Source organism: Oncorhynchus mykiss, chromosome 25 (assembly GCF_057628025.1).
Source record: "Oncorhynchus mykiss isolate SJ-2025 chromosome 25, ASM5762802v1, whole genome shotgun sequence".
NCBI lineage: Eukaryota > Metazoa > Chordata > Actinopteri > Salmoniformes > Salmonidae > Oncorhynchus > Oncorhynchus mykiss.
In genome coordinates this window covers 41112399-41139270 of record NC_143046.1, presented here as the reverse complement: position 1 = coordinate 41139270, position 26872 = coordinate 41112399, and the positions used below count along the sequence as shown (strand labels likewise).

Below are 26872 nucleotides of genomic sequence, written 5' to 3'. Positions count from 1 at the left end.
CAAGCAAAAACCTATATACCTAAACATTAGCGATCTAACATGTTGTATTGTATGGAAACGAGACCATTCTTCAGTGTGATCAACTGTAGGCGCTACTAACAACAGAAGCTGCATAGTGTAGCCTACTATGCACCCTGTCCCTCTGGCCAGGGTAAACAAGGCGGTAACGTTGTGTATTTATAGACCATTTGTTTGTGAGAAAATGTGAATGGGATCAAATTAGGTTAATATTCATACTTGGGCTGACTAGGCCACCTAGACTTTTTTTCTATCCAAAATCATTAGAACGCAGTTATTTACAACTCTACAAAGTTCAAACCAATAAGTATGATTGGCCCTAAACCTGCTGTTTCAAATCTCTCTTTCTTTCTTTTGCTCTCTCTGACATGCTCTCTCGACTTCTGAATACTCGGCTATGAAAAGCCACCAACTGACATTTACTCTTGAGATGTTGAACTGTTGCAACCCTCTTTAACCAATATGGTTATTATTTGACCCTGCTGGTCATCTATGAACATTTGAACGTGTTGAAGAATAATCTGGTCTTAATGGCCATACTCTTATCTCCACCCATCATAGCCAGAAGAGGACTGGCCAACACTCAAAGCTTGGTTTCTTCCTAGGTTTCTGGCATTCTGGGGAGTTTTTTTTTCTAGCTACAGTGCTTCTGCATTGCTTGCTCTTTGGGGTTTTATCTGTATATTACTTTGTGACAACTACTGATGTAAAAGAGCTTTATAAAATCAATTAGATTGATTGAATCTGATTGCTAATTGTTTTGCAATGTGAAAAGTAATATCTGCCAAACGAGTATAGATATAATTATGGCATGCAAGGCCACCCACCTCCATCATTCCTGCCACTCAGAACCTCACAACTGGAGTATGTCTCGGCTGAAATACAGAGACTGTGTCGCGACAGAATTCACCAATTGTGTTCCCTTCAATTATCTAAACTCAAACCAGAGCATATGAAGCGTATCATGTCTAGCCCGTAGAATGACATATAGAATAGTAATGTATAGGGCCTCTTTTGTCCATGTACCCTAACTCTTCCTCTTAAAAGTAAAACAAAGACATTTACAGCCACCTTTGAATTAAGTAAGTAAGTCTAGGAGTGTGAGTGCATAGTGTGTTTATTTGTTTATATTCACTTACCCTGCTTTTTAAATTTTTTATTTCACCTTTATTTAACCAGGTAGGCAAGTTGAAAACAAGTTCTCATTTACAATTGCGACCTGGCCAAGATAAAGCAAAGCAGTTCAACACATACAACAACACATACAACACATGGAGTAAAACAAATATACAGTCAATAATGCAGTAGAAAAATAAGTCTATATACAATGTGAGCAAATGAGGTGAGAAAAGGGAGGTAAAGGCAAAAAAAAAGGGTTTTAAAAAGGCCATGGTGGCGAAGTAAATACAATATAGCAAGTAAAACACTAGAATGGTAGATTTGCAGTGGAAGAATGTGCAAAGTAGAGGGAAATAATGGGGTGCAAAGGAGCAAAATAAATAAATACAGTAGAGGGAGAGGTAGTTGTTTGGGCTAAATTATAGATGGGCTATGTACAGGTGCAGTAATCTGTGAGCTGCTCTGACAGCTGGTGCTTAAAGCTAGTGAGGGAAATAAGTATTTCCAGTTTGAGATTTTCGTAGTTCGTTCCAGTCATTGGCAGCAGAGAACTGGAAGGAGAGGCGGCCAAAGGAAGAATTGATTTTGGGGGTGACCAGAGAGATAAACCTGCTGGAGCGCATGCTACAGGTGGGTGATGCTATGGTGACCAGCGAGCTGAGATAAGGGGGGACTTTACCTAGCAGGGTCTTGTAGATGACCTCGAGCCAGTGGGTTTGGCGACGAGTATGAAGCGAGGGCCAGCCAACGAGAGCGTACAGGTCGCAGTTGTGGGTAGTATATGGGGCTTTGGTGACAGAACGTCTGGCACTGTGATAGACTACATCCAATTTATTGAGTAGGGTATTGGAGGCTATTTTGTAAATGACATCGCCGAACGTGCCAGTAGTATAGCAAGGGTCTCTTGCAACGCTCCAATGAATGTTAGTGTTACATTTTATATCTTAAGGGATGTTGTTTGCAACGCTCCAGATTTCACTATAAAAATAATTTCCATAAAGTTAAGTGGTTGTAGCATAGTTACTCTATAGACTTCTCGCTTTGCATCCCACTGACCCCCACTGAAGGTATTACTTGCTATTACTTACCTACTGTATGCAAGTTGAATGCACTGATTGTAAGTCACTCTGAATAAAAGCATCTGCTAAGTGACTGAAGTGTAAATGTGATCCTTTTTATTTGATGTAGCTGGGAAATGTCCTGCGCAGCCCCTTCATGAAGTTTGTGGCCCATGCCGCCTCCTTCATCATCTTCCTGTGCCTGCTGTTGTTCAACGCATCAGACCGCTTCCAGGGCATCAGCACCATGCCAAACGTGACCGTCACTGACCACCCCATGCAGATCTACCGGGTCAAGACCACCGAATTCAGCTGGACCGAGATGCTCATCATGGTCTGGGTCACAGGTGAGACAGGATTTATTTGTTTAACATTTTGTGGTACTGTGCAGGGTTGCACTGCACCAGAGGGGCTTGGAAATGTGTGGTCAGAGGCAAAGGGATAAATCAGAGCCACGTTTCAGGGGCACGTAAAGATTCCATAAAGTTTCAAAGGAGAACAACCTCGGTGATTAAACAATGAAGTTCAACGATGGCTAAAAGTCTAAGCATCCAGGGGGGGCTTTATTGCTATAGGCCATAGAAATGCATTGAATAACACGTTCATAAATGGAAAAATAGATGTCTGTCCTATATTTAGGATATATAAGAAAGCTCAGGAAATATATATGTATATATACGATTTCCATACTTTCATTCATTTTTTTTTAACCAGTACCGAGTTACCCTCAAACAAACCCTGTGACACTTGTGGGGGTGGTAGAGCAAAACGGAGAACACCACTGTGTTCGTGAGTGCCTTAATAGTTTGTGGCCCAACAGCCGTTTTCGTGATAGGAACCATTTTTGGGATATCGCCTTGTCTGTCAAACAGTGCTGTAAATCTGCCACCTTCCACCGCAGATGCGCAGGCACTTCAATCGACTCTGATTTTATTTTTAAACTGAAAGTAGCTTTTCTCCAAAACCAGTACTTGTGTCAGTTAATTAGTTACCCAACTAAAGTTACCCAGACAAAATTGATTCACTGTTTACCGGATTTTCAGTACTTTATCACATTGTCCTAGGCTATATGGATATGAACAATAGGCAAAATATTCAATTTCAGACTGATTTCATGAGTATTATTAAGACACAAAGTAACATCAATGATGTTATTCTATCATATTCAAACAATAAAAAATACAAAAAAGTGATGTATGAATGTATTATCAGTTCATGAATCTACTTAATTGCATAGCCTAACAAATTAAAGAATGATTGACAATAAATAATTGTAATCAAATTCAAATGTTGATCCATAATAATGAGTGACCTGAATGCATCTCTATAGCCTTGGCGTTAACAAAATATTCATACAAATATGATTAGGCCTCTCATAGACTAGGCCTTTTAGAAAGAGGTTCAATCAAGTTAGATCTGCCAAATTAACATAGCATTGGAAGAAATACATAAATCCAGCCTTAGAGTTTAACATTTCATCATTATCCAAAAGAAAAATAGAATTTATAACATGCACAATTAGAAGCATCAATCTATATAGAGCAAGCGTGACTAAATTCGAGCCTAGAAACTTTGTTCACCGCATCCTCCTTCGATTGTCTCGCCTGGCTGCCACGAAAAGCCCCCACCTGCTGATCTGCACGAAGTGTGTGCGTGCCACTGGCGATGCACTTTGCTCGACATGCTAGCTGTTCTCGGCGGTGCATCATCACTTCAAACGCATTCCGTCGGGCTGTTATCGGTTGGCCTACTACTACTGGTAGTACCGGTAAAAGTTATGAATCGCAAATCACCATTACAACTGACACACTTCGATTTCATCAATCATTTTGACTTCAATTTGGTTGTCCAAAATACTATCAGCTTGACCTGTGTCTTTGCTGATGAATGCCTTGATCTCTGGCCAGTCAAATGGTTAAATTACATTGTTATTTAATCTATTCATCGCTTCTGAAAATGATGCAATAACCATGAATTTAACCAACTGTTTGTTTATAATGAAGGACGTCCTGCATTTAACCTGGACACATAAATAGTAGGAATTTGCGTTGGCTTCAGCCATGACGGCATGAAAAATGAAACATCTGCACGTCGCCTGCAGGTGCGAGTGTGTTTCACTGTCCAATCCGAGGCTCGAACATGATCTGGGCGTGTGATCTGAGGCTGTTTGGTCTCTTGGGCATCAACTTGGGTAAGTCTCAAGGGAGAGCGGACAGGGCATTATACACAAAGAGTGTATTGTATATATTGGCAAAAAAATAACGCATCTGATTTTTACTTTTTTTGGGGGGTGTGGAGAAAAGTGAGGCGGGGCATCCGCTAAACAGTAATTCAACTTTGTTCGGCTAAAAGTTATGGTATCAATATTATTGTAAGGATGAGGAGACCCTCAATGGTATATAGAGCAAGTCAGGATGTCATGTGAAACCATGTGTTCTCATATACTACTATTTAGTTTTCGAAAAGACACTCAAAATATCAACATTCATATACAAATTCCTTAGAATCCCTATATTTACATATATTTACTTTAGACCATATTAAACAGATATATGAAACAAACAATTCAAGATGGCGCCGACAGACATGGCAGCTCTGCTTCTAGCTCCTTAGCAACTTTGCAGTATTTTGTTTTTTTGTGTGTTATTTCTTACACTATTAGCCCAGAACGTTTTTTGGTGTTTTTACATACAGCTGTAAAAAACTTTTGGATATCAGAGCGGTGGTAACTCACCAGCACTACAACCAGGAATATGACTTTCCCGAATTGGATCCTTTGTTCACACCCCCCAGGGCAATTGAACTTATCCCAAATGCTGCTCCAGGATGCCACCGCCCACTTCTAGACCAACTCAGGAGGCAGGCACACCATCTACCGCTTCCGATTATATTACTCTCTGGTGTTCAGACTCTGGACAATAAAGTAGACAAGCTCAGGGCGAGGATCTCCTTCCAGAGAGACATCAGGGACTGTAACATACTCCGTTTCATGGAATCATGACTCTCTCTGGATATACTGTCCCCGTCCATACAGCCAGCTGGGTTATCAGGACATCGCACAGACAGGAATGAACATCTCTCCGGGAAGAAGGTCTTTTGGTTCACCTGACCTAGAATACCTCATAATCAAATGCTGACCGTATTACCTCCCAAGAGAATTATCTTTGGTTATAGTCACAGCCGTGTGTATTCCGCCTCAAGCCAATACCACGACGGCCCTCAAGGAACTACACTGGACTTTATGCAAACTGGAAACCACATATCCCGTAGCTGTAGCTGGAGATTTTAACAAAGCTAATTTGAGGAAAATGCTACTCCATCCCCCGTGGCCAACGTGAGTAAGAGATTGAAGCGAGTTATCCCTCGCAAGGCTGCCGGCCCAGACGGCATCCCTAGCCACGTCCTCAGAGCTGGCTGGAGTGGAGTGTTTTCGGACATATTCGATCTCTCCCTATCCCAGTCTGCTGTCCCCACTTGCTTCAAGATGTCCACCATTGTTGCTGTACCCAAGAAAGCAAAGGTAACTGAACTAAATGACTGTGCTTTGAGTGGCTAGTTAAGGATCATATCACCTCTACCTTACCTGACACCCTAGACCCACTTCAATTTGCTTACCGCCCCAATAGATCCACAGACAATGCAATTGCCTATGCACTGCATACGGCTCTATCCCACCTGGACAAGAGGGGCCCGGGGTCTGAACCCCGCCCTGTGCGACTGAGTGCTGGACTTCCTGACGGGCTGCCTGCAGGTGGTGAAGGTAGGAAACAACACCTCCACTTCACTGATCCTCAACACAGGGGCCCCACAAGGGTGCATACTCAGCCCCCCTCCTGTACTCCCTGTTCACCCATGACTGTGTGGCCACACACGCCTCGAACTCAATCATCAAGTTTGCAGACGACACAACCTTAGTATGCTGATTACCAACAATGACGAGACAGCCTACAGTGAGGAGGTGAAGGACCTGGCAGAGTGGTGCCTGGAAAATAACCTCTCCCTGAACATCAACAAAATGAAGAAGCTGATCGTGGACTACGGGAAAAAGTAGAGGGAGCACGCCCCTATCCGCATCGACGCAACCGCAGTGGAGAAGGTTGTAAGCTTCAAGTTCCTCAGCGTATACATCCCTGATGATCTGAAATGGTCCACCCACACAGACAGTGTGGTGAAGAAGGCGCAACAGAGCCTCTTCAACCTCAGGAGGCTGAAGAAATTTGGCTTGGTCCCCAAGACCCTCACAAACTGATGGACAATTGAGAGCATCCTGTTGGCCTGTATGCAGCCCACGACGTGGTTAGTCATTGTGGCTGGGACCGCGGATTGTCCCGGGTTTGTGGCTGTCTAGATTCCTGCTGTTTGTTGTTTTCAATTTCCCCTGTGACCTGCCCTGTCTGGAACTGTGAGGAGTAACAGCCTAACATACGTTGCTAGCTACCATGACAAAGACCAAAGCTGGCGGGAGTACCGTTGAGGACAGTGCCAGTGGTGTCTCTCTATCGCATGTGAAGGATCTTTTAAACGAACAAAAAGATAACTATAAGCAGTTACAACAACAAGAAAATAGTTTCAAGTGTTTTGTCCAAATACTCGTGGATTCTACTAATAAAAGAATGGACGACCTGACCAGAGAGGTCCAGGATCTGAAGAAGAGTCTCCGGTCATCCTAGGGTCAGCTCGATGAGTTGAAACAGGAGAACGGCAAGATGAAAGCAATCTGTAAGTCATTGAGAGAGGACATCAGTCCTGTCTGTGAATCCATGATAACAATTACATATAAATCAGACTCTCTCGATGGACAATCAAGGCAAAACAACATGGTTGTGGAAGGAATTGCAGTATCTCCACATGAGACCTGGATGGAGACTGAGGACAAAGTGAGGGAAATGTTCTTTGAGAAATTGAAGATGGACTACAGGAATATTGAGGTGGAGCGCTCCCACAGGACTGGAAAACCCACCACCGGCCCAGGTGATAGACCCTGGCAGATAGTGGTCAAGTTCCTGAAGTTCAAGGACAAGGTATCTGTTCTGGAAAGAGCCAAGAACTTGAGAGGAATGTATATCTTCCTCAACGAGGACTATCCTGAAGCTGTGCGCCAGAAGAGGAAAGAACTGATCCCAGCCATGAAAGCTGCCATAGCGCGTGGGGACATTGCGTACATCCGCTACGACATGCTCATTGTCCACCATCTCTACCAAAAGCCTGGAATTGATGAGAGAGCCAATCCTATGGGTTCATAGCCTCAACCCCACAGCGCACACACACCAATTGATCAATGGACTGCTGAATGTATATTTTTTTCTCTTGCTTTGTCTGCTCTTTTCAATATTATGTCTATCTGTGATAAGCTACCCGGGAAAGGGCTGAAAATAGCCCATAATAATATATGTAGTCTTAGAAATAAGGTTCATGAAATCAATAACTTGCTAACATCAGATAACATTCATATATTAGCCATTTCTGAGAATCACTTAGATAATTAATTTGATGATACATCAGTAGCAATACAAGGATATAACATTTATAGAAGAGACAGAAATGCTTATGGGGGAGGAGTTGCTGTATATATTCAGAACCATATCCCTGTAATGCTTAGAGAAGATCTTATATCTTATTACCCTCATAGATATCATCCTAACCAACTTCCCCTCTAAATACACCTCTGCTGTCTTCAACCAAGATCTCAGCGATCACTGCCTCATTGCCTGCATCCGTAATGGGTCAGCGGTCAAACGACCTCCACTCATCACTGTAAAACGCTCCCTGAAACACTTCAGCGAGCAGGCCTTTCTAATCGACCTGGCCGGGGTATCCTGGAAGGATATTGATCTCATCCCGTCAGTAGAGGATGCCTGGATATTTTTTTTAAATGCCTTCCTAACCATCTTAAATAAACATGCCCCATTCAAGAAATTTAGAACCAGGAACAGAGCCCTTGGTTCTCCCCAGACCTGACTGCCCTTAACCAACACAAAAACATCCTATGGCGTTCTGCATTAGCAACGAACAGCCCCCGTGATATGCAGCTGTTCAGGGAAGCTAGAAATCATTATACACAGGCAGTTAGAAAAGCCAAGGCTAGCTTTTTCAAGCAGAAATTTGCTTCCTGCAACACTAACTCAAAAAAGTTCTGGGACACTGTAAAGTCCATGGAGAATAAGAACACCTCCTCCCAGCTGCCCACTGCACTGAAGATAGGAAACACTGTCACCACTGATAAATCCACCATAATTGAGAATTTCAATAAGCATTTTTCTACGGCTGGCCATGCTTTCCACCTGGCTATTCCTACCTCGGTCAACAGCACTGCACCCCCAACAGCAACTCGCCCAAGCCTTCCCCATTTCTCCTTCTCCCAAATCCATTCAGCTGATGTTCTGAAAGAGCTGCAAAATCTGGACCCCTACAAATCAGCCGGGCTAGACAATCTGGACCCTTTCTTTCTAAAATTATCTGCCGAAATTGTTGCCACCCCTATTACTAGCCTGTTCAACCTCTCTTTCGTATCGTCTGAGATTCCCAAAGATTGGAAAGCAGCTGCGGTCATCCCCCTCTTCAAAGGGGGGGACACTCTTGACCCAAACTGCTACAGACCTATATCTATCCTACCATACCTTTCTAAGGTCTTCGAAAGCCAAGTCAACAAACAGATTACCGACCATTTTGAATCTCACCATACCTTCTCTGCTATGCAATCTGGTTTCAGAGCTGGTCATGGGTGCACCTCAGCCACGCTCAAGGTCCTAAACGATATCTTAACCGCCATCGATAAGAAACATTACTGTGCAGCCGTATTCATTGATCTGGCCAAGGCTTTCGACTCTGTCAATCACCACATCCTCATCGGCAGACTCGACAGCCTTGGTTTCTCAAATGATTGCCTCGCCTGGTTCACCAACTACTTCTCTGATAGAGTTCAGTGTGTCAAATCGGAGGGTCTGCTGTCCGGACCTCTGGCAGTCTCTATGGGGGTGCCACAGGGTTCAATTCTTGGACCGACTCTCTTCTCTGTATACATTAATGAGGTCGCTCTTGCTGCTGGTGAGTCTCTGATCCACCTCTACGCAGACGACACCATTCTGTATACTTCCGGCCCTTCTTTGGACACTGTGTTAACAACCCTCCAGGCAAGCTTCAATGTCATACAACTCTCCTTCCGTGGCCTCCAATTGCTCTTAAATACAATTACTGACTTAGAATACGTGGACTACAAAGGGACTGTAAATACTACAAATACTTAGGTGTCTGGTTAGACTGTAAACTCTCCTTCCAGACACATATCAAACATCTCCAATCCAAAGTTAAATCTAGAATTGGCTTCCTATTTTGCAACAAAGCATCCTTCACTCATGCTGCCAAACATACCCTTGTAAAACTGACCATCCTACCAATCCTCGACTTTGGCGATGTCATTTACAAAATAGCCACCGAATACCCTATTCAACAAATTGGATGCAGTCTATCACAGTGCAATCCGTTTTGTCACCTAAGCCCCATATACTACCCACCATTGCGACCTGTACGCTCTCGTTGGCTGGCCCTCGCTTCATACTCGTCGCCAAACCCACTGGCTCCATGTCATCTACAAGACCCTGCTAGGTAAAGTCCCCCCTTATCTCAGCTCGCTGGTCACCATAGCATCTCCCACCTGTAGCACACACTCCAGCAGGTATATCTCTCTAGTCACCCCCAAAACCAATTCTTTCTTTGGCCGCCTCTCCTTCCAGTTCTCTGCTGCCAATGACTGGAACGAACTACAAAAATCTCTGAAACTGGAAACACTTATCTCCCTCACTAGCTTTAAGCACCAACTGTCAGAGCAGCTCACAGATTACTGCACCTGTACATAGCCCACCTATAATTTAGCCCAAACAACTACCTCTTTCCCAACTGTATTTAACTTATTTATTTATTTTGCTCCTTTGCCCCCCATAATTTGTATTTCTACTTTGCACATTCTTCCATTGCAAAACTACCATTCCAGTGTTTTACTTGCTATATTGTATTTACTTTGCCACCATGGCCTTTTTTGCCTTACCTCCCTTCTCACCTCATTTGCTCACATTGTATATAGACTTGTTTATACTGTATTATTGACTGTATGTTTGTTTTACTCCATGTGTAACTCTGTGTCGTTGTATCTGTCGAACTGCTTTGCTTTATCTTGGCCAGGTCGCAATTGTAAATGAGAACTTGTTCTCAACTTGCCTATCTGGTTAAATAAAGGTAAAATAAAATAAAATAAAAAATAAAGTGTTATTGAAGTGTTTTGGTTGCAGGTTCACTTGGCACATCTAAATCCTTTTCTTTTGGGGTGTTGCTATAAGCCACCAAGTGCTAACAGTCAGTATCTAAATAATATGTGTGAAATGCTTGTAGTGCATGTGATGAAAACAGAGAGGTCTACTTTCTTGGGGACCTGAATATTGACTGATTTTCACATCAAGCTGTCCGCTCAAGAGGAAGCTTCTTACCGTAACCAGTAATCTGGTTCAGGTTATTAATCAACCTACCAGGGTGTTTACAAACACTACAGGAACAAGATCATCCATGTGTAGCAATCACATTTTACTAATGCTGTAGAACTTTGATCTAAAGCTACTGTATATCCGTACCCATTGGATGCAGTGATCACATTATAGTGGCTACATCCAGGAAAGCCAAAGTTCTAACAGCCTGGCCTAAAATAGTGTATAAGAGATCATACAAAATATTTTGCTGTGACTCATATGTGGATGATGTTAAAAATATGTGTTGGTCTGATATGATTAATGAGGAGCATCCAGATGCTGCACTTGATGAATTTATGAAATTGCTTCTTCCAATTATTGATAAACATGCACCCGTTAGAACTGTTAAGGCTCCATGGATTGATGAGGAATTGAAAAACGTTATGGTTGAAAGAGATGGGGCAAAAGGAGTGGCTAATAAGTCTGGCTGTACATCTGACTGGCTGACTTACTGCAAATTGAGAAATTATGTGAGTAAACTCAACAAAAAGAAGAAGAAACTTTATTATGAAGCCAAGATCAACGGTAAAAAGAATGATGTAAAAAACAGCCAAAAGGGAGGAGGTCAGAGACTTGGCCGTGTGGTGCCAGAATAACAACTTATCCCTCAGCGTAACCAAGACTAAGGAGATGATTGTGGACTGCAGGAAAAGGAGGACCGAGCACACCCTCATTCTCATCGACGGGGCTGTAGTGGAGCAGGTTGAGAGGTTCAAGTTCCTCGGTGTCCACATCAACAACAAACTAGAATGGTCCAAACACACCAAGACAGTCGTGAAGAGGGCACGACAAAGCATATTCCCCCTCTAGAAACTAAAATGATTTGGCATGGGTCCTGAGATCCTCAAAAGGTTCTACAGCTGCAACATCGAGAGCATGGTTGCATCACTGTACGGCAATTGCTCGGCCTCTGACCGCAAGGCAGTACAGAGGGTAGTGCGTACGGCCCAGTACATCACTAGGGCTAAGCTGCCTGCCATCCAGGACCTCTACATCAGGCGGTGTCAGAGGAAGGCCCTAAAAATTGTCAAAGATCCCAGCCACCCCAGTCATAGACTCTTCTCTCTACTACCGCATGGCACACGGTACCGGGGTGCAAGTCTAGGACAAAAAGGCTTCTCAACAGTTTTCACTGTAAAGGTCACTGTAAGGTGAGGAATTGAGACCTGTTGTATTCGGCACACGTAACAAATACACTTTGATTTGATTTAGGATAGATATAGGTCTGTAGCAGTTTGGGTCAAGAGTGTCTCCCCCTTTAAAGAGTAGGATGACCACAGCAGATTTCCAATCTTTGTGAATCTGAGACGATATGAAAGAGAGGTTGAACAGGCTAGTAATAGGGGTTGCAACAATTTTGGCAGATCATTTTAGAAAGAGAGGGTCCAGATTGTCTAGCCCGGCTGATTTATAGGGGTCCAGATTTTGCAGATCTTTCTATCTATCTGGATTTGGGTGAAGGAGAAATGGGGGAGGCTTGGGCGAGTTGCTGTGGGGGGTGGAGGGCTGTTGATCGGGGTAGGGGTAGCCAGTGCAAAGCATGGCCAGCCGTAGAAAAATGCTTATTGAAATTCTCAATTATAGTGGATTTATCGGTGGTGACAGTGTTTCCTAGCCTCAGTGCAGTGGGCAGCCGGGAGGAGGTGCTCTTATTCTCCGTGGACTTTACAGTGTCCCAGAACCTTTTTGAGTTTGTGCTACAGGATGCAAATTTCTGTTTTAAAAAGCTAGCCTAAGCTTTCCCTGAAAAGTTGCATATCACGGAGGCTATTCAATGCTAATGCAGAACGCCACAGGATGTTTTGGTGCTGATCAAGGGCAGTCAGGTCGGGAGAGAACCAAGGGCTATATCTGTTCCTGGTTCTAAATTTTTTGAATGGGGCATGCTTATTTAAGATGGTGAGGAAGGCACTTAAAAAAAATAACCAGGCATTCTCTACTGACGGGATGAGGTCAATATCCTTCCAGGATACCCGGGCCAGGTCGATTAGTAAGGCCTGCTCGCTGAAGTGTTTTAGGGAGCGTTTGACAGTGATGAGGGGTGGTCGTTTGACAGCAGACCCATTACGGAGGCAGGCAATGAGGCAGTGATAGCTGAAATCTTGGTTGAAAACAGCAGAGGTGTATTTGGAGGGCAAGTTGGTTAGGATGATATCTATGAGGGTGCCAGTGTTTACAGATTTGGGGTTGTACCTGGTGGGGTCATTGATAATTTGTGTGAGATTGAGGGCATCAAGTTTAGATTGTAGGATGGCCGGGTTGTTAAGCATGTCCCAGTTTAGGCTACCTAGCAGCACGAGCTCTGAAGATAGATGGGGCCAATCAATTCACATATGGTGTCCAGGGCACAGCTGGAGGCAGAGGGTGGTCTATAGCAAGCGGCAACGGTGAGAGACTTGTTTCTGGAAAGATAGATTTTTAAAAGTAGAAGCTCGAATTGTTTGGGTACAGACCTGGATAGTAAGACAGAACTCTGCAGGCTATCTCTGCAGAAGATTGCAACACTTTGGCAGTTCTATTTTGTCGGAAAATGTTATATTTAGGGATGGAAATTTCAGGGTTTCTGGTGGTCTTCCTAAACCAAGATTCAGACACGGCTAGGACATCAATGATGAGAGAGATATTGTCCCTAGAGACGTTTAAACCAGGTGATGTCATCATATATGTGGTAGGGGGAACTAATGGTTGGTTAAGGCATATTGAGCAGGGCTAGAGGCTCTACAGTGAAATAAGACAATAATCACTAGCCAGGACAGTAATGGACAAGGCATATTAGGGAGAGGCATGCATATTAATATGTATTTCCATTTCTCCTGACAGTGGAAGAACTGCTCTGGCGCGTTGCATGAACAGGGGTGCGCTTCACCTGTACTGGGCCAAAAGCGAGGCAGAGCAAGGTTGTTATAGTTTTGTGATTTAATATTTTATTTTATTTTTAGATTTTTATTAGAAATTCAGTTTAGTTTCGGTTAGTTTTCAGACCTGATTTACTCGTTTTATTATTTAGTTTCAGTTTGCATTTTATTTTGTTATATAATTTAGCTAAACTTTTAGTTTTAGTGTTAGGGAAAGACAGTAGCCTATTTGTGGGATGCTAGAAGCCGTTTATTTGTTGAAGGCCTATATTTTGTTGGGGGGGAGATGTTACTTCTTGTCACTAGAGGGCAGTAATACTTAAGGTACTGGGAGAGGACGATAGACTTGGATAGACGTAACATCTCTGTATCTGTATCATGATGGCGTCAGTGAGAGCGTGGGTAGCGCCATTGAGGCCATATCCATCTTGAAAAATAAAATGTTCTTCTTCACAAGTATAATTCGTTGGCTGATCCCACCTGATGACCCGGCTGTTACGTATCCAAATGGGGAATCAGGTCATGCCAACCGGGTCATCAGGAGGGATCAGCCAATGAAGATGCAAGTCCTGCCCAGTTGGCTAAGTCCTCAATGGCGCTGTCCATGCTACAGTACCACAGGCTTTTAGTCACTAGAGGACTCCATTCAACTCCATGGACAGGACAAAGGTTTGGTTAGGTTTCAATTATAAATCAATTCTAATATGACTTAGATTTAAAGGATGAGCGCCTACACTGGTGCAAGAAATATGGTGGAAGGAAACTCTCTTGACCATGTTTACACCAATCCGATGCTTTTTAAACTTTGGTAGTTTAAGTAAGAATAATCAAGTACCATTACCTTTCTTTATCTGACAGAAAGGAAGGAGAAAAAATAACAAATTAACTCATGGCACATTTGACATGTTTTGTTTATGTCATATTAACTTCTTAAGGCTGCAGGGGCAGTATTGAGTAGCTTGGATGAAAGGTGCCCAGAATAAATGGCCTGCTCCTCAGTCTCAGTTGCTAATATATGCATATTATTATTAGTATTAGATAGAAAACACTCCGAAGTTTCTAAAACTGTTTGAATGATGTCTGTGAGTATAACAGAACTCATATGGCAGGCAAAAACCGAGAAGAAATTTCCAAACAGGAAGTGAGAAATCTGAGGTTGGTATATTTTCAACCCATTCCCTATTGAAATCATATTGGGATATGAATGAAGATTCACTTCCTATGGCTTCCACTAGATGTCAGCTGTCTATAGAAACTTGAATGAGGCTTCTACTGTGTTGTGGGACTGAATAAGAGGGGAATGAGTCAGCTTAATGGCAGAGAGCCATTTCCTGGTCACGCGCATACCACATGATATCTTCCTGCGTTCCGTTCCTACTCGAGACACTAAGGAATTCTCCGGTTGGAACTTTATTGAAGATTTATGATAAAAACATCCTAATGATTGGTTATGTACTTAGTTTGAAATGTTTCTTCGACCTGTAATATAACCTTTAGAAGTTTTTGTCCGATGAAATGGTCGACCAGCACCAGCGTTTGGATAGGTGTAACCAAACGCGCTAACAAAAGTAGATAATTGGACATAAATAACGGCCATTATCGAACAAATCAAGCATTTATTGTGGACCTGGGATTCCTGGGAGTGTATTCTGATGAAGATCATCAAAGGTAAGGGAATATTTATCATGTAATTTCTGGTTTATGTTGACTCCAAAATGGCGGCAAATTGTATTATATTTCTGAGCTCCGTCTCAGATTATTGCATGGTTTGCTTTTTCCGTAAAGTTTTTAAAAAATCTGACACAGCGTTTGCATTTAGGGTTAGATATATCTATAGTTCCATGTGTATAACTTGTATTATCATCTACATTTATGATGAGTATTTCTGTTGAATCGATGTGGCTATGCAAAATCACTGGATGTTTTTGGAACTAGTGAATGTAATGCGCCAATGTAAACTCAGATTTTTGGATATAAATATGAACTTTATCAAACAAAACATACATGTATTGTGTAACATGAAGTCCTATGTCATCTGATGAAGATCAAAGGTTAGTGATTCATTTTATCTCTATTTGTGCTTTTTGTGACTCCTCTCTTTGGCTGGAAAAATGGCTTTGTTTATTCTGTGGCTTGGTGGTGACCTAACATAATCGTTTGTGGTGCTTTTGCTGAAAAGCATATTTGAAATCAGACACTGGTGGGATTAACAACAAGATTACCTTTAAAACAGTATAAGATACATGTATGTTTGAGGAATTTTAATTATGAGATTTCTGTTTTGAAATTGGCGCCCTGCACTTTCACTGGCTGTTGTCATATCGTCCGGTTAATGGGATTGCACCCCAAAGAGGTTTTAAACCTATATCATTGACTAACCCCTTCAAATAGGGTTAATAAAAACAGCTGCAACAAGAGCAAAAGCATAAGCAATACAACCAAACAAGATTTTCTGACTTATTATCAAGAAGACTGTGTTTCATAGAGGTGGTCGTTTGATTTCTCAAACCTGATGACATGCTGAATATTCTCACCACAACACTTGGGATGCACGGGCAGAAATCAGATCCAGTTCCACAAGGCACAGCTTTGGATAAACAGCCATCCTTGCCTGCCAGAACTGGAGAGGTGACACTACCAGGTATTTCCGCAGCTCACTCGGGACACTTAATGCCCTGCCAGGTTGACCCCCCGTATGGACAGTGACCTCAGACACAATCTTCGAAGTGAGGAAATCCGTACTTCTGAAGAACTGTGTTTGAGATGCTTGCTGGATTCAACGTGCTGGCATCTTGCTGGAGTCCTGCTGCTCCACAGCTGTATTCTCTGATTTGCTGAAGTACAAAAGACTTCCCTCGTCAGTGGCCATCACTGAAGCTGGAGACTTACATTTCCCCCGCTAACTTTAAACATCAGCTATCTGAGCAGCTAACCAATCGCTGCAGCTGTACATAGCCCATCTGTAAATAGCCCACCCAATCTACCTACCTCATCCCCATTTTGTTTTTATTTACTTTTCTGCTCTTTTGCACACCAGTATTTCTACTTGCACATCAACATCTGCTCATCTATCACTCCAGTTTTAATTTGCTAAATTGTAATTACTTTGCTACTATGGCCTATTTATTGCCTTACCTTCTCACGCCATTTGCACACACTGTATATAGACTTTTTTTCTATTGTGTTATTGACTGTATGCTTGTTTATTCCATGTGTAACTCTGTTGTTTTTTGTGTCGCACTGCTTTGCTTTATCTTGGCCAGGTCGCAGTTGTAAATGAGAACTTGTTCTCAACTAGCCTACCTGGTTAAATAAAGGTGATGTTAGCAAAAAGTTTTTTTAAATTTTTTTTTTTAATATCTTCAACAACTTCTCAAGCTGCACTAGCTTAGCACACTCACACACCTTGCTCACCCTCGTATTTCTTCCCTCTTAGCTACTGATGGTGATGCCCAAGCTAGGTCTATTTGAAACATCGGCATATACCGGCAGCAATTACCTGCCAGATTCAGAAGCTCGAAAATGCCATGAGAAAAAAACTCCATTACAGTTTAGAAGAAACTAAACAATTTAACATGGTTTTTATTTGATTTATTTTGCAGTCAAAGATTATAGTTTCAGTATAGTTTTAGTTTTAAATATGTTTTTTTTTAAACATTTCTATCAAGGCACAAGGTGAGACCCAGATGCAGACAGGAGGCAGATGGTTGGCGTCTTACAATGTTTATTAATCCAAAAGGGTAGGCAAGAGAATGATTGTGGACAGGCAAAAAGGTCAAAACCAGATCAGAGTCCAGGAGGTACAAAGTGGCAGAAAGGCTCGTGGTCGAGGCAGGCAGAAAGGTCAGGCAGGTGGGTACAAAGTCCAGAAACAGGCAAAGGTCAAAACTGGGAGGACTAGAAAAAGGAGAATGCAAAAATCAGGGGAACGGTAAAAACGCTTGTTGACTTGAAACATAAAGACGAACTGGCACAGAGAGACGGGAAACACAGGGATAAATACACTGGGGAAAATAAGTGACACCTGGAGGGGGTGGAGACAATCACAAGGACAGGTGAAACAGATCAGGGCATGACAAGTTCAGTTTATTATATTAATTTTTTATTTATTTAGTAGACACTCTCATCCAGAGTGATTTAGAGGAGCAATTAGGGTTAAGTCCCTTCCATCTCAACAGACTTTTCACCTAGTCAGCTCAGGGATTGAAACCAGCGACCTTTTGGTTACTGGCGCAACTCTCTAAACTGCTAGGATTTTCCTTTTCAGCATATACTAAATTGTTTTTCCAAATTTCGTTTTTATTTTGGTTTTCGTTTACTAAAATAACCTTGCGGCAGAGGCTGCCGAACTATTGTCAAAAGTCAGACTAGGCGCACTGCATAGTTTCCGATGGCACTCTATCCCCACTCTTCGATCCAAACGGAAATTGACATTTTTTTTGGTTTGGTGCAGCAATAGAGCTGTGTTTGTACCAGGGTTTAGAGTTTTTAATCTGTAGTGTTTAAATAAATGCACAGTTAGATTAATTCAGTTGATTTAATAAACAAATTAACCTATTGTCAGGCCCTCAATGTGGTTTCTTTAGGTAGACATTAGGTGATTACTGAATCAACACACTGCAGTCTCACTATTGCTAGTCATGTTAATTAGTGCACGACATAGCAAAACAATTCACAATGGAAAACGAAAATGAGCATTCTTAATGGATAAGTCCAGATAGTCCCTCTTCGTTTCAGAAGTTTCTTTCAGTTTCGTACCTAATTAACACAACCCATTTCCTCTTGATGTTGTTTCTTCTGCAGATATTTTTCTCTCAGTTTCAGAACATTTTAATCTGTTTGGTGCCTATTGAACACAACCCACAACTTTGTTGATTCCTCTGCAGGGATGATGTGGTCGGAGTGTAAGGAGCTGTGGACTGAGGGGCCCAGGGAGTACATGCAGCAGCTGTGGAACGTTCTGGACTTCGGCATGCTTTCCATCTTCATTGCCGCTTTCACCGCTCGGTTCTTTGCCTTCCTCCAGGCCACCAGAGCCCAGCAGTACGTCAACGAAAAGATCCACACCACCGACCTCTCCCTAGTGACCCTACCCCCGGAGGTCAAATACTTTACTTACGGTGAGAGAAGAGCTACTGTATCGATGCACCCAATCAAATGTTATTTGTCACAGAAATAGTGACACGGGCAATAAATACACAGTGAATAATATTAAGGAGTAAAAGTAGCATGGCTATATAGAGAGTACCAGTACCGAGTCGATGTGCAGGGGTACAAGGTAATTGAGGTTGCTATCAAATGTTATTACACGTGATTAGTAGATGTTATTGTGGGTGTAGTGAAGTGCTTGTGCTTCTATCTCCGACAGTGCAGTAATATCTAACAAGTAATATCTAACAAATTACACAACATATACCCAATACACACAAATCTAAGTAGGAATGAATTAAGACTATATACACATATGGACAAGTGATGTCAGAGCGGAATGGACTAAGATACAGAACATTTTTTATACATATGAGATGAGTAATGCAAGATATGTAAACATTATTAAGTGAATGAGATACCGTAGAATAGTATATAATACAGTATATACATATGAGATGAGTAATGCAAGATATGTAAACATTAAGTGAATGAGATACCGTAGAATAGTATATAATACAGTATATACATATAAGATGAGTAATGCCAGATATGTAAACATTATTATGTGACAAAGATACCGTAGAATAGTATATAATACAGTATATACAAATAAGATGAGTAATGCCAGATATGTAAACATTTTTAATGTGACTAGTGTTCCATTCCTTAAAGTGGCCAGTGATTCCTAGTCTGCCTATAGGCAGCAGCCTATAATGTGCTGATGATGGCTGTTTAACAGTCTGATGGCCTTGAGATAGAAGCTGTTTTTCAGTCTCTCGGTCCCAGCTTTGATGCACTGTATTGACGTCGCCTTCTGGATGATAGCGTGGTGAACAGGCAGTGGCTCAGGTGGTTGATGTCCTTGAGGATCTTTTTGGCCTTCCTGTGACATCGGGTGCTGTAGGTGTCCTGGAGGGCGGGTAGTTATCCCACAGTAAAGCGTTGGGCAGACCGCACCACCCTCTGGAGAGCCTTGCGATTGCGGGCGGTTGCAGTTGCCATACCAGGTGGCGGTACAGCCCGACAGGATACTTTCAATTGTGCATCTGTAACAATTTGTGAGGGTTTTAGGTCACACGCCTAATTTCTTTAGCCTCCTGAGGTTGAAGAAGCTCTGTAGCGCCTTCTTCACCACACTGTCTGTGTGGGTGGTCCATTTCAGTTTGTTAGTGATGTGTACACCAAGAAACCTGAAGCTTTCCACCTTCTCCACAACGGTACCGTTGATGTAGATGGGGAGGTGCACGCGTTGCTGTTTCCTGACGTCCACAATCATCTCCTTTATTTTGTTGACGTTGAGTGAGAGGTTGTTTTCCAGGCACCACACTCTCAGAGCCCTCACCTATTCACTGTAGACTTTCTTGTCATCGTTGGTAATCAAGCCTACTACTGTTGTGTCATCTGCAAACTTGATGATTCATTTGGAGGCGTGTATGACCATGCAGTCATGGGTGAACAGAGAGTACAGGAGGGGGCTGAGCACGCATCCTTGTGGGGCCCCATTGTTGATGATCAGCGGAGTGGAGGTGATGTTTCTTACCTTCACCACCTAGGGGCAGCCCGTCAGGAAGTCCAGGACCCAGTTGCACAGGGCGGGGTTCAGACCCAGGGGCTCAAGTTTAATGATGAGCTTGGAGGGTACTATGGTGTTGAATGCTGAGCTATAGTCAATAAACAGTATTCTTACATAGATATTCTACTTGTCCAGATTGGACAGGGCAGTGTGCAGAGTGATGGCAATTTAATCATCTGTGGATCTATTGGGGCGTTAAGCAAATTGAAGTGGGTCTAGGGTGGCAGGTAAGGTAGAGGTGAAATGATCCTTGACTAGTCTCACAAAGCACTTCATGATGACAGAGGTGAGTGCTACAGGGCCATAGTTTTTAAGTTCAGTTACCTTTGCCTTCTTGGGTACAGGAACAATGGTGGCCACCTTGAGCATGTGGGGACAGCAGACTGGGATAGGGAGATATTGAATATGCCCGTAAACACACCAGCCAGCTGGTTAATGGTGGTTAATGGTTAACCCATTTAAATATTTTACTCAGGTTGGTCATGGAGAAGGAGAGCCCACAGTCCTTGGTAGCGGGCCACATCGGTGGCACTGTGTTATCTTCAAATCGTGTGAAGAATGTGTTTAGCCTGTCCGGAAGCAAGATGTCAGTCTAGGCGACTTGGCTGGATTTCCTTTTGTAGTCCGTGATTGTCTGTAGTCCCTGCCACATACATCTCGTGTCTGAGCTGTTGAATTGTGACTCCACTTTATCTCTATACTGACGTTTAGCTTGTTTGATTGCATTGCGGAGATAATAACTACACTGTTTATATTCTGCCATATTACCAGTCGCCTTGCCCTGGTTAAATGTGGTGGTTTGCGCTTTCAGTTTCGCTTGAATGCTACCATCGATCCAGGGTTTCTGGTTAGGGTAGGTTTTAATAGTCACAGTGAGTACTACATCTCCTATACACTTTTTATGAACTCAGTCACCGTATCCGTGTATGCGTCTAGATTATTTTCGCAAGCTACCCGGAACATATCCCAGTCCACGTGATCAAATCAATCCTGAAGCGTGGATACCAATTGGTCAGACCAGCATTGAATAGTACGAAGCACGGCCACTTCCTGTTTGAGTTCCTGCCTATAGGACGGGAGGAGCAAGATGGAGTTGTCGTTTGTTAAAATCCCCAGCTACTATAAATGCACCCTCAGGATATGTGGTTTCCAGTTTGCATAAAGTCCAGTGAAGTTCTTTGAGGGCCGTCAAGGTTTCGGCTTGAGGTGGGATTTAAACGCTGTGGCGATGATGGATAATTCTCTTGGGAGATAATGGTTGGCATTTAATTGTTAAGTATTCTAGGTCGGGTGAACAAAAGGACTTGAGTTCCTGTATGTTCCTAGAATTACACCATAAGTCGTTAATCATGAAACATACCCCTCCGCCCTTCTGAATCCTGGAGAGATATTTATTCCTGTCTGCGCGATGTACTGAGAATCCTGCTGGCTTTACCGAATATCCCGAGAGAGCCATGTTTCTGTGAAAGAAACAGGCCCCGATGTCTCTCTGGAAAGAAAGACTGAACATTAGCGAGTAATATACTCGGAAGCAGTGGGTGGTGTGCGCGCCTCTATGTCAAACCAGCAGGCCACCTTGAGTGCCTCTCCTCCACCAGCGATGTTTTGGGTCGGCCTTTGGAATAAGTTTAATTTCTCTGGGAAGAGTGAACAAAGGATCTGCTCCAGGAAAGTTGTATTCCTAAGTCGTAATGCTGGTAGTTCTGATGAGTTACCGCCTCTCTAATATCCAATAGTTCTTCCCGGCTGTATGTAATACCACAAAACATTTCCTGAGCTAATAATATAAAAAAGAGTACATAAAGAAACCCAAAACTGCAAAGATTTCTAAGAGCTAGTAGCGATGCTGGCATCTCCGTTGGGGCCATCTTCCAGTGTCTTCCAGTGCTATGTTCATATAGGTAGGGTTAAAGTGACTAAGCAAAAGTATAGAAAGCAGACAGTAGCGTGTGTATGTGGCGTCAGTATGCATGTGTGCGCGTGCTCTGTGTGTGTGGGCGTCTGTAGTGTGTGTGTGTGTGTGTGTTGGGATGTCAGTGTGAGTGTGTGGGTGGTGCAAAGAGTGCAAGAGAGTTAGTGCAGCCTCCCGGGTGGCGCAGTGGTTAAGGGCGCTGTACTGCAGGGCCAGCTGTGCCATCAGAGTCTCTGGGTTCGCGCCCAGGCTCTGTCGTAACCGGCCGCGACTGGGAGGTCTGTGGGGCGATGCACAATTGGCCTAGCATCGCCCGGGTTAGGGAGGGCTTGGTCGGTAGGGATGTCCTTGTCTCATCGCGCACTAGTGACTCCTGTGGCAGGCTGGGCGCAGTGTGCGCTAACCAAGGTGGCCAGGTGCACGGTGTTTCCTCCAGCGCATTGGTGCGGCTGGCTTCAGCGTTGGATGCGCGCTGTGTTAAGAAGCAGTGCGGTTGTGTATCGGAGGACGCTTGACTTTCAACCTTTGTCTCTCCCGAGTTGTATGGGAGTTGTAGCTACTACAACAATTGGATACCACGAAATTGGGGACAAAAAGGGGTAAAAAAAAAAGAGAGTTAGTGCAAAAAAGGGTAAATGCAGATAGTCCGGGTAGCCATTTGATTAGCTATTTAGCAGTCTTATTTAGTCTTAAGGCCTGGGGGCTCTTAAGCTGTTCAGGGTCCTGTTCCAAACTTGGCAACAGTGTTTGGCTAGAATCTTTGACCACCGCCTGGTGTAGAAGTCTTTGATGGTAGGCCAGGGATGTACTGGGCCGCACTCACTACTCTCTGTAGCGGCTTGTGGTCGGATGCCTTGCAGTTGCCATACCAAGCGGTGATGCAGCCAGTCAAGAAGCTATCAGTGGTGCAGCTGTAGAACGTTTTGATGATCTGAGTGCCCATGCCAAATATTTTCAGCCTCCTGAAAAGGGGGAAGTGGCGCTGATGTGCCCAGTTCACAACTGTGTGGGTGTGTATGGACCATGTTAATTCCTTATTGATGTGGACACAGAGGAACTTGAAGCTCTCGAACCGCTCCAATACAGTCCCAGAACCGCTCCAATACAGCCCCATCGATGTGGATGGGTGCATACTTGCCCCTCCGTTTCCTGTAGTCCACGATCAGCTCCTTTATCTTGCTGTAGTTGAAGGAGAGGTTGTGGTCCTGGCACCATACTGCCAGGTCACAGATTTACTTACTCCTTATAGACTGCCTCATCGACATCGGTGATCACTCCTACCATCAGCAAACTTGATGATGGTGTTGGAGCTGTGCGGGCCATGCAGTCGTGGGTGAACAGGGAGGAAGGGACAAAAGCATAATCCCCTGAGGGGCCCCGTGTTAATGGTCAGTGTGTCGAATGTGTTGTTACCTACCCTGGGGGGGGGCCTGTCCCGGAAGTGCAAGATTGAGTTGCAGAGGGAGGTGTTCAGTCCCAGGGCCCTGAGCTTGGTGAATGGTGAAGCTGTAGTGAATGAACAGCTTTCTTTTTTTTAAAGTAAAAATCTTTAATACACAGAAGCATCCAGGGTCAATGCCCTGCTCAAGGGCATGTTGACCGATCCAACCACCAGGCCAAAAAACGTGAACCCAAACTCTCCAAGATCCCCCCCCCCCACCCACCCATAGTTCCCCAATAGCTGTCCCTCAACCATTCGAGACCCCTCCCACAGGCCCTCCCAGGGAAGAAAATAAATAACTAAAAAATACCATTTATTCCATTCCCCACCCCCGATAATCCCTAAATGCACCAACAACCAAGAGAATGAACTAAATAGAAAAAAGGAAAAGACAGAAGAAAACTGCAAACAACAAAACAAAGAAATAATAAAACAAAATCATGAATTTAAAACAAAGGACATCAAGGACAACTGTATGCGTTTGTGTGCATGTCTGGCACTATTACGTGTATGTGTGTGTTGTTGTATGTGTTTATTTGAATGAGTGTGTGTATATGCATGTGTACAAACACATGCACGGCATCAGCCTCAGGCAAACAAGCATTCTTACATGGGTATTCCTTTTGTCTCGGTGGATGAGGGCAGTGTGGAGTGCAATAGAGATGGCGTAATTTGTGAATCTGTTGGGGCAGTGTGCGAATTGGAGTGAGTTCATGGTGTCTGGGATGATGGTGTTGATGTGAGCCATGACCAGCCTTTCAAAGCATTTCATGGTTAAAGATGTGAGTGTTATTGGGCGATAGTCATTTAGGCAGGTTACCTTGGCGTTCATGGGCATGGGGACTATGGTGGTCTGTTTGAAACAAGTTGGTATAACAGACCGGGTCAGAGATGATTGAAAATGTCAGTGAAGACACTTGCCAGCTGGTCAGTGCATGATCTGAGTTAATGCAAATTAATTACTTAAAATACATACAATGTGATTTTCTGGATTTTTGTTTTAGATTCTGTCTCTCACAGTTGAAGTGTACATATGATAAAAATTACATGCTTTGTAAGTTGGAGAACCTGCAAAATTGGCAGTGTATCAAATACTTGTTCTCCCCACTGTGTATAAAATAACTTAACTGGCTGATGCAGGTTTGATACCCGTGCCGACTGCCACCGGGAGACCCATGAGGTGGCTTTTGGTTTTAATTTAGACATCTATATGTAATTATTAGCGGAGAGTCACGTCATATTTTATATATTATACACTGTAGGCCTACCCTAGGCGACATGAGTCTCACTAGTGTTTAGTAATGTGCTGTTAAAAGTGGTGTAGGTCTTATTTATTTAAAGAGCGTATTGAAGTTAGAAGCAATAGGATTTGAAGCAAAAGCCTACAACTATTTTAGCACTGTTTTGCGCTGTTCTGAGACAAGCATGGGGAATGGGCTTGATAAATCAATCACATTTTTATTTTCACGTAATCTCAGTTTGGATATTGGTTAGACTGGAATTAGAAAATTAGGGTGCAGAAATGTTATGCTTTTAGTGTAACCTTTATTTAACTAGGCATGTCAGTTGAGAACAAATTATTATTTATAAGGACAGTTACTCCTTCCTCCCTGGCAGGGAATTGAACCCTGGGCTCCCGCGTGCCCTGCCTGCACGACACAAGGATTCTTTAGCTAAATAGCCCAGTACTGTACTGCCGACAGTCACGTTGTACAGTGCCATATTTTCCGTTCCATCCTAACGAAAACACAGGGTTCTAAGTTTTTCTTGGAATAGAAACACCATAATATTAATCAAATGAATTAAGAAAGTAGCAGTCAAAAGTTTGGACACACCTACTCATTCCAGGATTTTTCTTTATTTTTACTATTTTCTACATTGTAGAATAATAGTAAATACATCACAACTATGAAATAACACATATGGAATTGAACCCCGGTCTCCCGCATTCATTTGTACAGCCATTATTGAAGTTACTTGAGGTCACGAGAAAGTCTGGACATGGCCTGCAATCGCCAATTGTGTGGAATTAAAGCACTTTCCCATGTTTACTATAGTATGTATTGTAGGCTATGTTTACTTGTCAGGCTGCACAATAGCCTACTAAACAAATGTAGGTGGTTTCGCGCCGCTCTGAGACAAGCATAGGGACTGGTCTTGATAAATCAATGAGATTATTATCTCCATTTGGGTATTGGTTACACTACAATTAGGGTGTGGAAATGTTATTATATTAATTTAGAATCCTCCAATCCTCTTATGCTGTAGCCTAATCACGACCATCACGTTGTATAGCACCATATTTTCATTTTTCTCGGAATAGAAACACCTTAATGTTATTCAAATTATTTAAGCCAAATTTCTTAATCAATCCATATACCATGTTATTACAAAAAAGGTTTTAAATTCTCTGGTAATGCCAATATGGAAGACTATCAAATGCTTCTCAAAGATACCCACTAGTTGTCAAACTAGCACTAACTTGCATTAACAGAAAAAAATTCTGACAATTAAATAACGTGCCACAGAATGCCGCAGCAGCCAACAAGGTGTGCTGCATAGTGATGCAACTTTTAAAGGAGGAACCACTGTACGGTCACTATGAAGACAACGCCGTCGATGCACTTATTAATGAAGCCGGTGACTGATGTAACTGATTTCCCAAAGGAAGGGAGAGGGAGGGCCTTGTATGCGTTACTGAGTGTGGAGTAAAGGTTATTTAGAGTTGTGTCGCCTCTATTTGCATAGGTGACATGCTGGTAAAAATCTGGTAAAACGGATTTTGTTCAGCGTGGTGGTAGTGCCAGCATTGGTTTGTGGTGATAAATAGACAGCTACAAAAAAATATAGATGGGAACTCTTGTTAAATAGTATCTTCTGCAGCTTATCATGAGTGATTCTAACTCGGGCAAAATAAAAACTCTAGACTTCCTAAACATTAGAGATTGCGCACCAGCTGTTGTTATCAAAGAGATACACCGCTGCCCCTCTTGCCTTACCCGAGTCTGCCATCTGATCTTGACGATGCATAGAAAAAACAGAGTTGGATATCCATGTCCTCGTTCAGCCAGAAACATAGGATATTACAGTTTTTTCAGGTCCAGTTGATAGGATTGTCTCAAACGGAGCTCAACCAGTTTCTTCTCCAGTGACTGCACGTTCGCCAACAAAGTAGAGGGCAATGATGGTCTACTTGCTTGCCAACATAGTCAAGACACCACATCGCTTGCCT

At 43.0% G+C, this 26872-nt stretch overlaps 1 protein-coding gene across 2 annotated transcripts in view; it reads left to right on the top strand.

The window, feature by feature from the left end:
* Nucleotides 1-26872, top strand: part of LOC110505159 (short transient receptor potential channel 3) — a 78168-nt gene that overhangs the window by 35779 nt on the left and 15517 nt on the right. For both annotated transcript variants that reach the window (XM_090219907.1, XM_090219906.1), the window contains 2 exons: nt 2326-2542; nt 18450-18683. In XM_090219907.1, coding sequence (XP_090076033.1) covers nt 2326-2542; nt 18450-18683 — 451 coding nt within the window. The remainder of the gene's footprint in view (nt 1-2325; nt 2543-18449; nt 18684-26872) is intronic.